Genomic DNA, 15,202 nt, shown 5'->3' with positions numbered 1-15,202 from the left:
ACAGTCAGAAGCGCAGGAGGGTGAGAGAATTCACCAGAGCCAGAGCAGGGAACAGAACAGGCAGACTGACGAAGTACATTGCTAAGGGAAGCAGCGGGCGCCGCAGGAGAGGTCTATGCGCCATGTGGGACCCTTGCCGGAGGCCGGGGATAGTGCTTTGCAGCCCAGCACTCAACCGCTGCGTCACCGGGGAGGCCCTAATGAACATTTTACTTTTTTCAATTATTATGTTTTTAAATGGCATCCACTGGAAGGTCAGCTGCTAGGGGTATTGGGTTACAGGAGCTAAGGAAGTAAATCACTCATTAAGTGAACTTAGAAGGCCAAGATGTTAAGCTCCAAGCTAATCAGGATTTCATTTTATTGAGGTCAATGCTGTTTTAATTCACATTAATAAAGCCTACCCTCTGTTGCCAAGATTCATAAAAAATCCTGGTTGTAATTATTCCCTCCACTGATAAGGAGATAGAGAATGTCAAATTTAGGAAGGCTGAAAGAAAGGAATGGAAGGAGAAAATGCAGTCTCTCCTCCTCCGGTTTGCAGTCTCTGATTCCAAAACATATGGAGTCATGCCGTTGTTCTCATAAGTGCTGTGGCCACTCTAGGAATAAAGATCTCTTCTTGAGGCCAGCTTCCCTTCTTGGACACCAGTTACTTTGGGGCAGAGGTGGACTACCTAAGGTCTTGACAGATGTCAAGCTCAGTATAGGAGACTGCCCCTCCATCTACAGCCTTAAATTTCCTTATCATCTTAAACTTCACTTGCCCTGTTCTCTATTAAAAAAAATTTTTTTTTGAAGAAAAGCAAATGTAGGTAGGAAATGATGGCTTATATCTAGGTGGTAACAATGAAAAACTAAGAAGAGATCTTTCCTTATCTGCTCACTTTCCTTTTTCCTCTTTCATTTCTTTGTTAGCATACTAATAAGGATTTTAAGATTGAAGATGAGAAATGTTCACCATTCACCCCCAGGTTTTATTCAAAGAGAACTAAGAGCCCAGAAGATTTTAAGATTTGAAGGAGTATTATGTTTCTGGGGAGAAGTTACTCTCCCTTTCTGAAATCAAAAGAGAGGCACTCTAAGGGAATTATTTATGGAGTTATGCTATGCCGGCAGAACAAGAGACTAGCATTTTATTGAACATCTGCTTAGCTGAAGGATTTGCTGACCTTCTTTTACTGCCTGAACAGAAAGAAGAACACTGGTGGTAGTTAACCTAGTAGGGAGATGGGTCGATTACTCCCTTACCACCCCAGACGTCCAGTCCCAGGCATGTTAGTTGTCCTATTGCAGAGAGACATTGGATTGGAGTGCAGTTGAGCAACTTGGGAGGAAAGACTATGGTGAGGGATGTGGCAGGAATGCCACAACTGACGGTTGACTCTAAGGGGTAGCCAAGTGATTGCTTTTCCCTTAGATCGTTTAAGATGATCCAAGAACCATGATAAGACCTAGGTTCCTTTTTGCAAGGTGTTTAGTCTGTTTGGATAACATTTTAAGTTTATATGCCATGTTTCTTAAAAAAAAAAAAAGACAATTAGTCCAGAAGAAAAAATGCTAATAATACTTTATTGAGAAATTTTGGCTGTTGAATATTAAGTAACAACAAAACCAGCTTTTCTCTGTAGGGCAGCTATCATATGTGAGTCTTTAATTATAAATGGGGTGAACTTTTTATGTGTATCTGGTGAGCTGTCATCACATCTTAGGTATGGTTACTAGGAGGACAAGGGCTTATCTAAGCAAATGCTTCCACTTCACAGGATGTAGAAGTAATTAGAGGTCATCTTTGATAAGATCAGAAGGGTTTCTCTTTGTACTGGTTTCTCCTGTCCAGTCATAATCTGACTGAGAATATTTATTTGGTCAAAAATACCTTTAATTGGTTAAGGTGAAACTTACTCAGACTACTTCAAAGGAATCATGTTTATTTTCTGAGTTGGTTGTAATAGAACTTCATGTACATTTTGTCATTCAGCTATAGGAAAAATCATGATTACATTTAGAGGGTAAAAATAAAGTATTTCAGTAATTAATTTCAGTAATTTATGAGGACAATACATATTAAGAATATGACATTGTGGAGTAGCATATTCAAGAATCTAGTAGGTTTTTTGGGAAAGATTATGTTCAAATCAAAACAAATGTATTCTTTCAGTTCATTTGTGTTTTTCTGGTAATTTTTCACTGAATGATTGTTAAGTTTTGATACAACTGTAAATTCATTTTCTAATAACTCTGGATTGTTTTATTTATTTCCCTTAAATTTTGTTGATTTATAATTTACCTTTACATATCTATGTAACGTTGGGGTTAGATTTTCATACCTCCATATGTGCACATGCTTCATTTACCCTCCACCAATACTCCTGTCCCGGTGTTCTATCCCCTTCCTTTCCCTCTCTCCTCCTGCCTCTCCTTTTTTCCCTCTGGTAACCTGTATATTTTTGGCAGAATCTAAGTTATTTTTGCTGTGCTTTGTCAGTTTGTGTTCTTTGGTTATTTATATTCCACGAATGGAAACCATCTGGGTAGTATCTGCCTTTTAATTTCTGACTTATTTCACTTAACATAATCACCTCAAGATCCATCTGTTTTGTCCCAAAGGACACTGTTTCATCTTTTTAAATAACTGAATAGAATTCCATTGACTATATATTCCACAGTTTCTTTGTCTAGTCCATCATTGGGATAATGGGTTGGTTCTACACTTTGGCTATTATGAATGATGCTGCTATAAGCATAAGAGTACACAAATCTTTATGTTTTCATATTATTTTGGTAACTACCGAAATTATACAGTGATATTGTTGGAGCCTATACTATTTCCATTTTTGGTTTTTTAAGGTGTCTCCATACTGTTTTCCATAGAAATTGCACCAAATTATGTTCCCACCAGTAGTGGATGAGTGCTCCTTTTTCTCTGCATACTTGCCAATATTTGTTGTTTCCATTCTTTTTGCATGTAGGTTATTCTCACAGGGGTAAAGGTGATATCTCATTGTATGAGAAATATGTATATTTATTTAGTATCACTTTAAAGTTGCTAAAATAGAGACAGAAAATAATGGTGTGTGTGTGTATATATATATATATATATACACAAAAGATTTATTTATTTATACAAGCACTGGGTACAGTCAGAAGCTCAGGAGGGTGAGAAAATTCACCAGAGTCAGAGCGGGGAACAGAACAGGCAGACTGACGAAATACACTGCTGAGGGGAACAGGGGCTGTCGCGCCATGTGGGACCCTCGCCGGCACCGGGGATCAAACTGGCACTGCAGAGGCTGCGGGCAGCTTCGCAGCCCAGTGCTCAACCGCTGCACCACCAGGGGAGGCCCAAATAATGGTATTTTTAATAACTTTAAAATGTGGATGTTACACATTTTAAAAAGATACATGTTATATAAATCTTATAGTTTCACACCTTTATGCTTAAATTTCCATATTTTTAAAAACATGTTTTATTTCTAATTTTTCTTTGATTGTCTTATAGGAAATACCACAATCATTTTCTGCAACCACATTAAGTTACACACAGATGAATAATATAAAAAGTGATACACGGAGAAACAAAATTTCAAAAGAGGAACCTGGTAAGATTTCTGAACATAAAATCATCACTCAAGGAAGACAAGATGAAGAAGATGAGGCAATTAACTGTTTTGAGCGTTGTTTGAGTGCCCAGAGCAGGTCACTACATGAGGCTCAAGGATCTCATCCCGAGTCTAGTTCTAATCCCTCGAATCCTGAAACTTTGTATGCAGGGAGAACTGATTCAGTTCCACAAGGTTCTGAAGAAAACAAGGTCAAAAGAACATCCTGCATGTACGGTGCAAACTGCTACAGGTAAATGAAAATTGCAGGTAGGGTGTAATTCTTTTACTTTAACAGCCTGCAGCCAGGTGAATATATGTTATAGAGTAGTATTAAAAGCCTAATAAAACCCATGAACCTACAGATTGGGAACTTTGTCATATTTCTACTGGGAACTTTGTCATATTTCCTTTCTTATTATGCATTCTAACAAGTCCTACTAGAGGTTTTTAAAATAGAGTCAGGAATTGGAATTGAATGTTTCATATGTAGACATGCTGACTAATGCAGCAAATTTAAATACTGGGGAATCTATACTTGACAATTGAATCACTCAGACCTAAATACCTGTATATTTAATGTCTTACTTAGGTATTAGAGAAATAGCTTCAGACTATTGTCCAGAGACCTCTTAGGGTTCCAGTGCTCAAGATGCTTTTTAGGTTGAAATTATTTTCATAATGATGAGACTTTTTATTTGTGTGCCTTTTTTTTCTCATTTTCTCACAAGTATACAATAAGATTTTCCAGAGACTATGTGATTTGTGATATTGTTAACATTATTTGTGATAATGCAGAACCTGATGTGAGAATCTGGTTGCCCTGGTTAAAGTAGACATTAAAGAAATATCTCCATCAATTTGTTTTGGAAGATACAAGTTATTTATATTAACACTATTTAATAACATACATAAATATCTTATAATTTAAGAATAATATATTTTAAAATTCCTTTTAAAAAATATTTATTTATATATATTTTATATCGTTGTTCATTTTTGTACAATGTTTGTGTCCTTCTTTCAGGTGTAGTCCTCATAAAATTCCCACCACCATTTCTCCTGTGCACCATAACCGTAGTCACTTAGGCTCTTTCCTCCCCTATTTGATCCCTCTCCCACACCCTCCCCTGCAGAATGTCTCTGATTTATAATTGCTTGTTAGTTTAGGGTTTTTGTTTATTATTATTATTATTATTATTTTTCCTGATCCCTTATTTGGTTCCCCTGTATTCCTCCTATAAGTAAAACCATTTGATTTTTTTTTCCCTTCTGGCTTATTTCACTGAGCATAATCCCTTTTGTCTCCATCCATGTTACTGTGTATGTCATGAGTTTATCTTTTTGATTACGGAATAGTATTCCACTGTGTGTATATACCACATCTTCTTGATCCAGTCACCTATTTTTGGACATTTGGGTTGTTTCCATATCTTACCTATTGTAAATAATGCTGCAATAAACATAGGGGTACAGATATCCTTTTGAATTAATGTTTTTGTGCTCTTTTGTTTTTAAATTTCTAATAGATTAAATAGCCACAAGAAGAAAAGCTTTCTGGGGTTTTATTAATTTTATCCTGAGACCAAAAAAGTTTGAGAAACATTGTTTCAGGTGATAGGATAGTGATTGCCCTTGGGTAGTAAAATAGGTTTGATTTGGAATGAGACGTGGGGGCTTCTGGAATGTTAATAATGTTCTGTTTCGTATCTTAGCTGAGGTTGCATAGATGTGTTCCCTTTATTAAAAGTCTCTGAAAGCTATAATATTTTATCTTTACATATATAAATCCTATTTAAAGTACCATTTGCAAATTGTTCTTTGATATTCATGACCTACCACACACATGCCACCAGAAATTCATTTTGTTACCATGAGAATTTTGTACTGACTGGATGTCATGAACTTTATTTTTGAACAACATACACATTGGCTTATGTTCTGGATTAATCAAATGTATGTTGCTTGGTTTCCTGAATTATCCAATGAATTACTTTTTTCGAGTAGATTTGAGATATAGAGTATCCTGTTAGTAATTTTTTTCTAACAGTATATTTGTCACCCTCCTAGGAAGAATCCTGTCCATTTTCAACATTTCAGTCACCCTGGTGATAGTGATTATGGAAGTATGCAAGTTACATGTCAAGATGAGGCCGATGACCAACCTGAATGTCCCTATGGAGCATCCTGTTACAGGTATATAAACCTGAAATATGTGGTTGTCTATCTTTTCTCCTTAACCTGTGTTACTTATGCAGGAGAAACTGCAAGTAGCTTCCCATTTCAAGCTTTTTTAACTTAAAGTTTTTAAACTTTCACACATGATATGTTTTCATTTTCTTATGGGTAGGACTATAGTGTTCTTTTAGATAATTTTAACTTCTTGTAGTTGTAGACCTCGTAAATGCCTGAAATTGTTCCTCATTGCTAACTTGCAAAGATGCAAATAAAATTATTTAAAAACTGCCAGTGCTACCTCATTACACTCTGCCAGACTCCTTAGTGGGACATGAAACAATTCAGAATGTTGTCTTTGCTTCACTCAATTCCTAGTACTCTACCATTCTCGCCAACACATGAAACTCAATTTTAAGAGAAAAGTAGAAGTGCATTATATCTTATCGCTATTTGTATCATGTAATATAGAATTTATCTTATGAGATTGTGTTTGTTTCTTTTCTGGATGACTTCTTCTCCAGATAGTAATGGCTTGTTGAACATACACAAACAAGTATTTGTGTATTTATTTGTCAATCTATATTTTTAGCATAAAACAACCTTTCACAACTCATGTCATAAGTCATAACTCATGATACGCCTTTTCATTTTTAAAAAACTTTTTACTTCCTTTCCTGCTTTTTTTTAAACTATGGTTGCCACATATTTTTACCTCTATACCTGTTAGCTTATAAGCCATTGTTTTTATTATTTTCTTAAATTTTAGACACTAGCTTTCTTTTATATTTACTAATATATTTATCATTTGGGGTACCCTAATTTCTTTGTGAAGTTTTATCCTTTTTACTGGGATCATTTTCTTTTTGTTTTAGGAAATTCTTTTTGTATTACTTATAGAAAATCTGCTGGGAAAGAATTCTTCCAGCTTTTGTGAGTCTGAAAATGTCCTTATTTTTATTTTTTATTTTATTTATTTATTTATTTTATTTAAAGTTTTTTTTTTTTTTTTTTAAAGATTTATTTATACAAGCACTGGGTACAATCAGAAGTGTGGAAGGGTGAGAGAATTCACCAGAGCCAGAGTGGGGAGCAGAACAGGCAGAAGGACCGAAGTACACTGCTGAGGGGAGCAGCGGGCGTGGCAGGAGAAGTTTGCATGCTATGTGGGACCCTCGCTGGTGGCCAGGGATCGAACTGGTGCTGCAGAGGCTGCTGGCTGCTTCGCAGCCCAGTGCTCAACTGCTGCGCTACCAGGGAGGCCCCTTATTTTTATTTTTTAAGGTTCTTTCCATTGGGTATAAAAGTCTAGTTTGGCAAGTTCTGTTTCCTTTCATCATTTTAAAGATGTCATTCCATTAACTCATGCATTCATTAACTCTTGCATTCTTTTATGTTGAAAGTTAATTTTTGCTTCTTTGAAATCAGTATATTTTTTCCTCTGGGCACTTTTACAATTTTTAGGATTGGTTTGACTTTCAATAGTTTAACTAACACATATGTACCTAAGTATTGTGTTTCTCTTTGTTCATCTAGTTTGGAGTTCATTGAGCTTTTATTATTTAATTTTTTTGCTAGTTTGAGGAGACTGCCTACCTGTTACCTTATAAGATATTCTTTCTGCCCACTTCTGTCTCTTTTCTCCTTCTTCTACTCCAGTTGAAAATATATTAAATCATTTGAGCACATCCCATGTCTCTTGTATATTTTCTTTCCTCTTTGTGTCACAGTGTCTAGTTGGTATTGATTTGTCTTTAAAGTTTATTGAGTTTACTAACCTTTCTTGTGTCTAGTTGACTGTTAAACCCACCCATAGAGTTTTTAACTTCATTTTTCAATTCTAGAATACCCATAATTTTTTATAGATTCTGATTTTGGTGAAATTATCGATCTTTTCACTCACTTTCTTCATTTTTTTTTTTACTTTTTCCTTTTAATTCTTTAACATATTTGTCTCAATTTTTTCCAAAATTGTATTTGCTTATGAATATTCCTGGATTGGTTTTTGTTGTTGCTGTTATGACCGACTCATATTTTACTGCCTCTTTCTATCTAATAACTTTTTGTTGCAATGCCAGCATTGTTTATAATAGGAACTGTAGCTAACATTTTAGATGTTAGATTCCATTAATGAGACTATCCCTATTTTTGGCAGATAGACACTAGTTATTTCTGCCCATTCAGAGATTTGGATAGGCAATCAGTGGGTTGATGCATTAATAAAACTCAGTCTACCTTTTGTTTTTCCTCTTCCTTTAGGCTTGACTTTTTTAGACTTTTGATTGAAAGGTATGATTCTGTTTTTCTAGCTCTGCAACTTCTCTTTGGAGATTTTGAACTTAGCCCATTAGCCTACCACCCATGCATCTTCAATTTTGACATATTTCTTGAGGGAAACTAGTTATGGGTTGGTTACAGATCCCTTCTTTCTCTAGTAAGACTTTGTCTCTGAGACACTCTAAGTTGGAGATTTCATTTCACTATTTTGAAGTTTTAATCCAGACCTTAAGCCTCTCATAACTTCCTGGAACTCATCAAGCATTTCTTTGGAAAATATCAGCTTCCTGTTGGGCTTTTTTTAGTTTCCAAAATGTTGTGACACTACTATGAGACCATGGAGAACCCTATATATATTTCTTCTCAAATAGAATTCTTCCATTTGTTTCAAATTACCCTCAATCTATACCACTATCTGACAAATCTATACCATCAATCTATACCACTATCTCTAAGAGAGAAATCTGTCCATGATTGTCAGCTCACCTTGAAAGGGCTTTTCCCTCCATGAGATATTAGATTCACTAAAATTTTCATTACTCCCACAATTGTCTCAATTTATAATTACAATTTATCTCTTTTTGCTAGTTGTTCAAATAAAAGTTTTGGTTTATCATGATATCCTGCATCCTACTCAGAAGCAAAATTCAGCTTCTTGAGAAGAATAAAAACAAAATACAAAGGCTTGCAGCAAAATAATGATGTCAGAATATTACTGCCTTCATGTCATCAATCTCCATAAGAGGTCAGTGTAGGGAGTAGTCAAGAGAAATTATATATATAGTGTGTTCATCTTTCATCTGTTGACCTCCTTGGTGTCCTGGTTCAATTTGGAGATAAATTCTTAAGCTTATTTTCCCCTCATTAATTTTAATTACAGTTCAGAGAGATTCTTGGAGAATATTACGTATGATTGCATACTGCAACTACTGTTTTACACATAACAAAATGGAAACTAAGAAAGGTTTAGTGAGTTGCCTAAGTTGTCTGAGTCTCCTCTCTCCCCCAGTCTAGCATTTACCCAGGGCAGGGCTTGCCACCACTATTGTTAGTTATGCCTTTATAAAGTATTAATAGTGATTGATTTTTTAGCCAAATGGTGAATAGCTTGAAGTTAAAAAAAAACAACCAAAAAATTCAGATAAGGTACTTCGGTGAATTCATGAAATTTTCATATCAACAAGATATAGAAATCCTAGTTGCAGATGCAAGGTATATTTTTATACACCCTTATCAAATTATCATTTTGTGGCCAAAAACATGAGTAGTAGATTTATTTTGTGTCATTGTTAAAACTAAACTGAAGTTATATTATGATTAAGTTAGTGTTTAGAAGTCTTGATTTGCAAATATATATTATTTTGGGGGGCATATACTGGTTAGTGTTACAAAAGAATATTAGCATTATATTTTAGAAGGATAAAATGTTCTAATTTAGTTTGCTTGAAAGCAAATGAATGCCAGTTTCTTTGTGTAGTCATAGAAGAAAAACATTGAAGTCTCAGATCATAAAATAACCTACAAAATCACCAAAAGTTATTATGGTTAGAAAACAAAAAAATGTGTAATCTAAAAATAGAGTTGTTGTAACCTTGTGACCAAGGTCTCCAGACTATTAAGGGGAACATATTTTCAGGGTTCAGTCATCTGTGCACATAATGGCAAAGAAATTGGACTCTTGGTGTAAAAGATCTTTCATTGATGTACACAGAGAGAGAGAGAGAAGAAAGGATTTCATATAACACATTCCCAAATTCTCAGAACTCCCAACAGATTCCCAATAAACTTCATTTCCCAGTATCATCCATGGTCAAAGTTTTATTACTATAAAGCAAATATGAAAACCACAAAACTACATATATGGGTATACTTCATTTTCAGCTGTTCCATCCCATGAGTAAAATGGAAAAGCAGATGTGAATCACATATTAAATGCACTCTATAATAAAATGTGAATATATCTTATATATTCATATATAGCCTATATGAATGAGATAGCTGTTTAGAAAGGACATTTAATTATTAATTTTTATGTTTTTCTAGAGTTACAGAAATTATTAACATTTTCTCTGACTTATATATTCTAAAATCTAAGAAGTTTAAATCAATTTGAAGAAATTATAACTTGAACGAACTAGTTGATGTCATTTTAAGTACCTTGCCCATTTAACTGATTTATTTCTTTTGTACTGTACTCTGCTATCTGAAAGAAGACTAGCTCAATTTATGCATTTGATTAACTTCTGGTACTTGTCTGAATTAGAACATTAGAACATTAGAACATTAGACACTTGACGTCCAGAATAACTCACTGATTGCTATGTCTACCTCTGACTGACATCCTCTGGTGCCTAATAGGATTTTATATAGTTCATTACTCCTGTTCTTGCTTGTTCAGTTAAGCACTACATTAAGACTATATATATTTTCTTGTTTGTTCAGTTAAGCACTGCATTAAGAATATACACACACACACACACACATACACACATACATACTAGAATGAATGGAATTCATTTTCAATCAGCTTAGTGTAAAAATGTAGTCAGACTCACATTACAGTTGTTTTGAATTTACAAAAATTGAAAATGCCTTTCAATTTGGTAAGGCCCTGAGGTGGAACAAGCTAGGGTATTTAGAAAAGCACACAAAGCTCAAGAGGAATAGTGAGGAGGAAAACAGTGGGAAATGAAGTCAGAGAAGCACTTGTAGGGTATGTGAAGAGTTTTTTGAGAAGCTATTGGAAGATTTTGAATAAGAAAATAACATGATGCCAGTTATTTTTAGAGAATTACTCTGGTTGCTATGTGGAGAACGAACTTGTGGAGGGCAAGAGAGCAAAGAGGGATAATCAGTTAAGTTCTGTGGTGCTTCAGGCAAGAGGTGATGTGGGGATGACTAAGGCAGTAAAGGCAGAGGAAGTTAAGAAGTTGGTCTGGTTTCAAATATATTTTAAAGGTTGAAATGGCAATTTCCTCTTTCTGTAGTGTTCTTCCTTCAGATATATGTAATTCATATGTCTATATCACTAAAATGAAATGTTTCAGAATGTGTATTTTAATGTAAGAGCTAACAGAAACCCTGGTGTAGTTAGGGGTATGTAGCTCTATGTTCAGGACCCAAAGATTAATGTTAATAATTAACAACAATGCAAAAAAAAAATCAAAAGATCTGAGGCATGCTGAGCTACAGAAAATGCCATTTGTGAAAAAGGTTGATGTAAATCTTTTATGAATGAATTCTGAGTATTTCCATTCATTATTAGGAAACAATCCTGGATGAAATTTAGCATTGTCCATGAAAGTTGATTCAAATGCTCATATTCCCCTTAAGAGCTAAATAGAATTGCTATTTAGTTTTAACCTAGACTTACATGAAAAGGACATTCAGCCTTGTTGTGAAATAACTGATTTTTGAAAATGGAATATGCATAGAAAAATGTTAGAAAATATTCTATAAATGTGTAAAGTACAATTGGGGCAATATTCAACTATAATAATTGTGGGTATTGAAGACAAAATTAAGCTATTTGGTATTAATTGGTAATTACTTTTATTGGCATAGAGAGTTTTTAATACATTGTCAGCTATCAAAGTGAAATTGATTTCTGTTTCTATAGAAATACCTGACACCTGTAAAATGCTTAATTGTCTACAAATGTTTATACACATTTCCTTATTTAACCATTGGAACAACCCTGTGTGAGGCAGGCAATATTATCTCTGCTTTACAGATGAGGAATTGGAGACTTGGTTCATAGGATTTGCCCTGAACCATACAACTATTAAATGGTGTGCTTTGAATTTAGTTTTGGCTCTTTTGATCCCCCCAAACTTATGCCCTTCCATACCATATTGCTGGTGATCTAAAATTTAGCAAGCTAGATGAGAATAGGCCCAAGACACTGTGGCATATTTCTCCTCAGCATTTTGGGAGGACTCTGTGTTCTTTGTTGACCTGGGTGATTGATTGATTAGAACTAAGTGTCTTATGGTGATGAGCCGTCAGTATCTCAGAAACCTGACTGCAGTGGGCTCTGCTTAATGTGACTGTCAGATTTTCATTGTTTCCTGGGGAAGTAATATAACTTATTAATTGCAGGAAATTATAATATGTTTTAGTCTTAGGTTTGTGTAAAAAGATTAGTAAGTACTTGGATTATTAACTTTATAGGTATGACTCTAAAACAATTTCAGCATGTTGTATTCTTTTCAAATTAATGAGAATAGGCATTTTCTGGACTATTAGTGATAGGGAAACTGCATTTCCAAGGATAGATTTTGGAGAAATCAGGATCCATGCATGAGGGTTTATTAGAAAAAAAGAGTAAGTATTGACATTAACTCAAGAAAACTCATTAGTAGTCTAGAAATTATTAGAAACTTTTTTTTTGTACTATAACCAATGAGAATTGTAATTTTTGGTTTGTATTACAGGTGATTCTTGTAATTTCTAGTCAACAATCATTTTCTTAAGAAATAGTAAGGAGCAAAACATGTCTGTTTTTCCTATTAAATAGAAAAAAACTCCATCACTTTTGAAACTAATAAAAGTATAATTAAAAAAATTTTGAAAAATTGTGGGTGGTAATCATCAATTTTCAGTAGGTTTGAAGTTTTTTAAATGAAAAGTTACCAGTGTATTTACCAAAATAAAAAATAATTTTTAAAAAGTTACCAGAAATAATCTCACCAAATGCAAAAACCAGACAAGTAATAACACAAAAAAGAAAGAAAATTACATACCAGTATGGCTGAAGAACATAGCTGCAGAAATCCTCAACAAAACACTATCAAATCAAATTCAACAATACATACTATGACCAAGAGGGATTTAGTCTAAGGATGCAAGGTTCAACATATGTAAATCTGTTAACGTAATATATTATGTCAACAAAAGGCACAAAAAATGGTCATATACATAGATGTAGAAAGAATTTGATAAGATTCGGCACCCTTTTATGATAAAAACTCTTAATAAAATGGGAATGGAAGGAACACACCTCAACTTAGTAAAGGCCATGCACTACAAACCCGTACCTAATATTGTCAATGGTAAAAAAAATTAAGCTTTTCCTTTAAGATCAGGAACAAGAAGATTATCCACTCTCATCACTTCTATTTAATTTAGTGTTAGAGATTTTAGCCAGGGCAATTAGATAACAATAAGAAATAAAAGGAATCCAAAATAGAAGAGAAACTATCATTATTTATAGATGATATGATTGTACATATATAAAATCCTAAGATTTTATTAAAAAAACTAATAGACACAATAAATAAGTGTAGGCCACAAAATCAGTATACAACACTCTGTTGTATTTCTGTATGCAAACAATGAGCAGGAAGAAAAATATTAGGAAAACAATTTTATTTACAATTGCATCAGAAAGAATTAATTACCTATGAATACAACTAACAAAGAAGGTGAAATAGCTGCACAACAAAAACTACAAGTCACTGTTAAAAGATAAAGAATAAGACCCAAAGAGATAAAAAGATATTCCATGTTCATGAATGGGGAAAATTAATAGTAAAAATGTCCATCTTACCAAAAGCAATGTGCAGATTTAATTTGTAAATTGCACATTAAAGAAGCTTGAACAAAATACTAAAATGTATATTGAACCACAAAACCTCCAAATAACTAAAGCAATCTTGAGACATCATATTACCTGGACTAAAAAGTAGCCACACATATCACTAGAATAAAATCAAGAGTCCAGAAATCAACACACACGTATATCAACACTTAATCTATGAGAAAAGTGACATAACCTGACAGTGGAGAAAAGAAAATCTCTTTAACAAACTGTCAGAAAAACTGGACAGCCACATGCAAAAGAATGAAACTGGATCAATCTTTAATACCATGCACAAAAATAAATTCAAGATGGATTAAAGACATGACTGTAAGACCTAAAGTCATAAAATATATAGAAGAAAACACAGATAAATACTTTTCATGATATCGGTTTTAGAGATGTCTTTGGGGATATCAACAGCAAGGAAACAAATGCAAAAGCAGACCATTGGAAGTACATTAAATTAAAAAGCTTCTGCACAACAAATGAAAATATCAGCAGAACAAAAAGACATTCTGCTGAATGGGAGAATATGTTTGCATAGCATACATCCCATAAGGAGTTAATATCCAAGGCATATAAAGAACTCATGCAACTCAGTTACAGAAATACAACCCAATTAAAAAATGAGCAGAAGATCTGAATAGTTACTTCAACAGACATACAAAGACCAACATGAACATGAAAAAATGCTCATCATAACTTATTATTAGGGAAATGCAAATCAAAACCATAATGACATATCACCTCACACCTGTGAAATAGCATACATCAAAAAGACTATTAACAACAGCACTGGCAGGGTGTGGAGAAAAAGGAACCCTCATACACTGTTGGTGCGAATGCAAATTGGTGCAACCATTTTGAAAAACTGGATAGAACTTCCTCAAAAAATTAAAAATAGAACTGCTATTTGATCCAGCAATCCCACTTCTGAGTAGCTATCTGAAGAATATTGAGTTGAATTATTCATCAACATGAATAATTATATGCACTACAATGTTTACAGCAACATTATTTACAATAGCTAAGATAAAGAATAAACCTAAGTGCCCACTAATAGAAGAGTAGATAAAGATGTGACATATATACATAATTGGGATACTATTTAGCTAGAAGGGAAGATGAGTTTGCTACTTGCAACATAATAAAAAGAACTTGAGGGGGTTGTATGACGTAAAATATGTCAGGAAATAAACACAAATATTTGATGATTTCACTATAGATGGGATGTAAGAAACAAAGCAGATGAGCAGAAAAACAAAACAAAACAAAAATAAACCAATGGACACTGACAACAGAACTGATATTACCAGGGAGGAAGAGAGTGAGAGTAAGAGTGGAGGGATTCTATTGGGTTGTGATGAATTTAAGTTTTTTTTTTTTTGTAAATAAAAGCAAAACAAAAACTAAACCAAATTCTCCCCTCCCCACCAAAAAAAAAAAAAATTGCCTCAAATGAACAGCAATATTTTTTAGATTATCGGTGGAAAATACCTTTGGTATTAATATCTTTAATTTTCTGTTCCTCCTCCCCTGATGTCCAGGGCTAACTGCACTTTAA

The 15,202-nt window shown here is 33.9% G+C and overlaps 1 protein-coding gene across 1 annotated transcript in view; it reads left to right on the top strand.

Annotated features, from left to right (window-relative positions):
* The window catches only part of APLF (aprataxin and PNKP like factor), a gene marked incomplete at both ends in the record, with an annotated part of 62,356 nt that overhangs the window by 33,684 nt on the left and 13,470 nt on the right, over positions 1-15,202 (top strand). Inside the window, 2 exons of the mRNA XM_084235936.1 lie at positions 3,503-3,855; positions 5,673-5,798. Coding sequence (XP_084092062.1) covers positions 3,503-3,855; positions 5,673-5,798 — 479 coding nt within the window. The remainder of the gene's footprint in view (positions 1-3,502; positions 3,856-5,672; positions 5,799-15,202) is intronic.

Source organism: Talpa europaea (assembly GCF_964194135.1).
Source record: "Talpa europaea genome assembly, chromosome: 6".
Taxonomy (NCBI): Eukaryota; Metazoa; Chordata; class Mammalia; order Eulipotyphla; family Talpidae; genus Talpa; species Talpa europaea.
The sequence above is the reverse complement of the archived record's forward strand: the minus strand, read 5'-3'. Positions and strand labels throughout refer to the sequence as shown.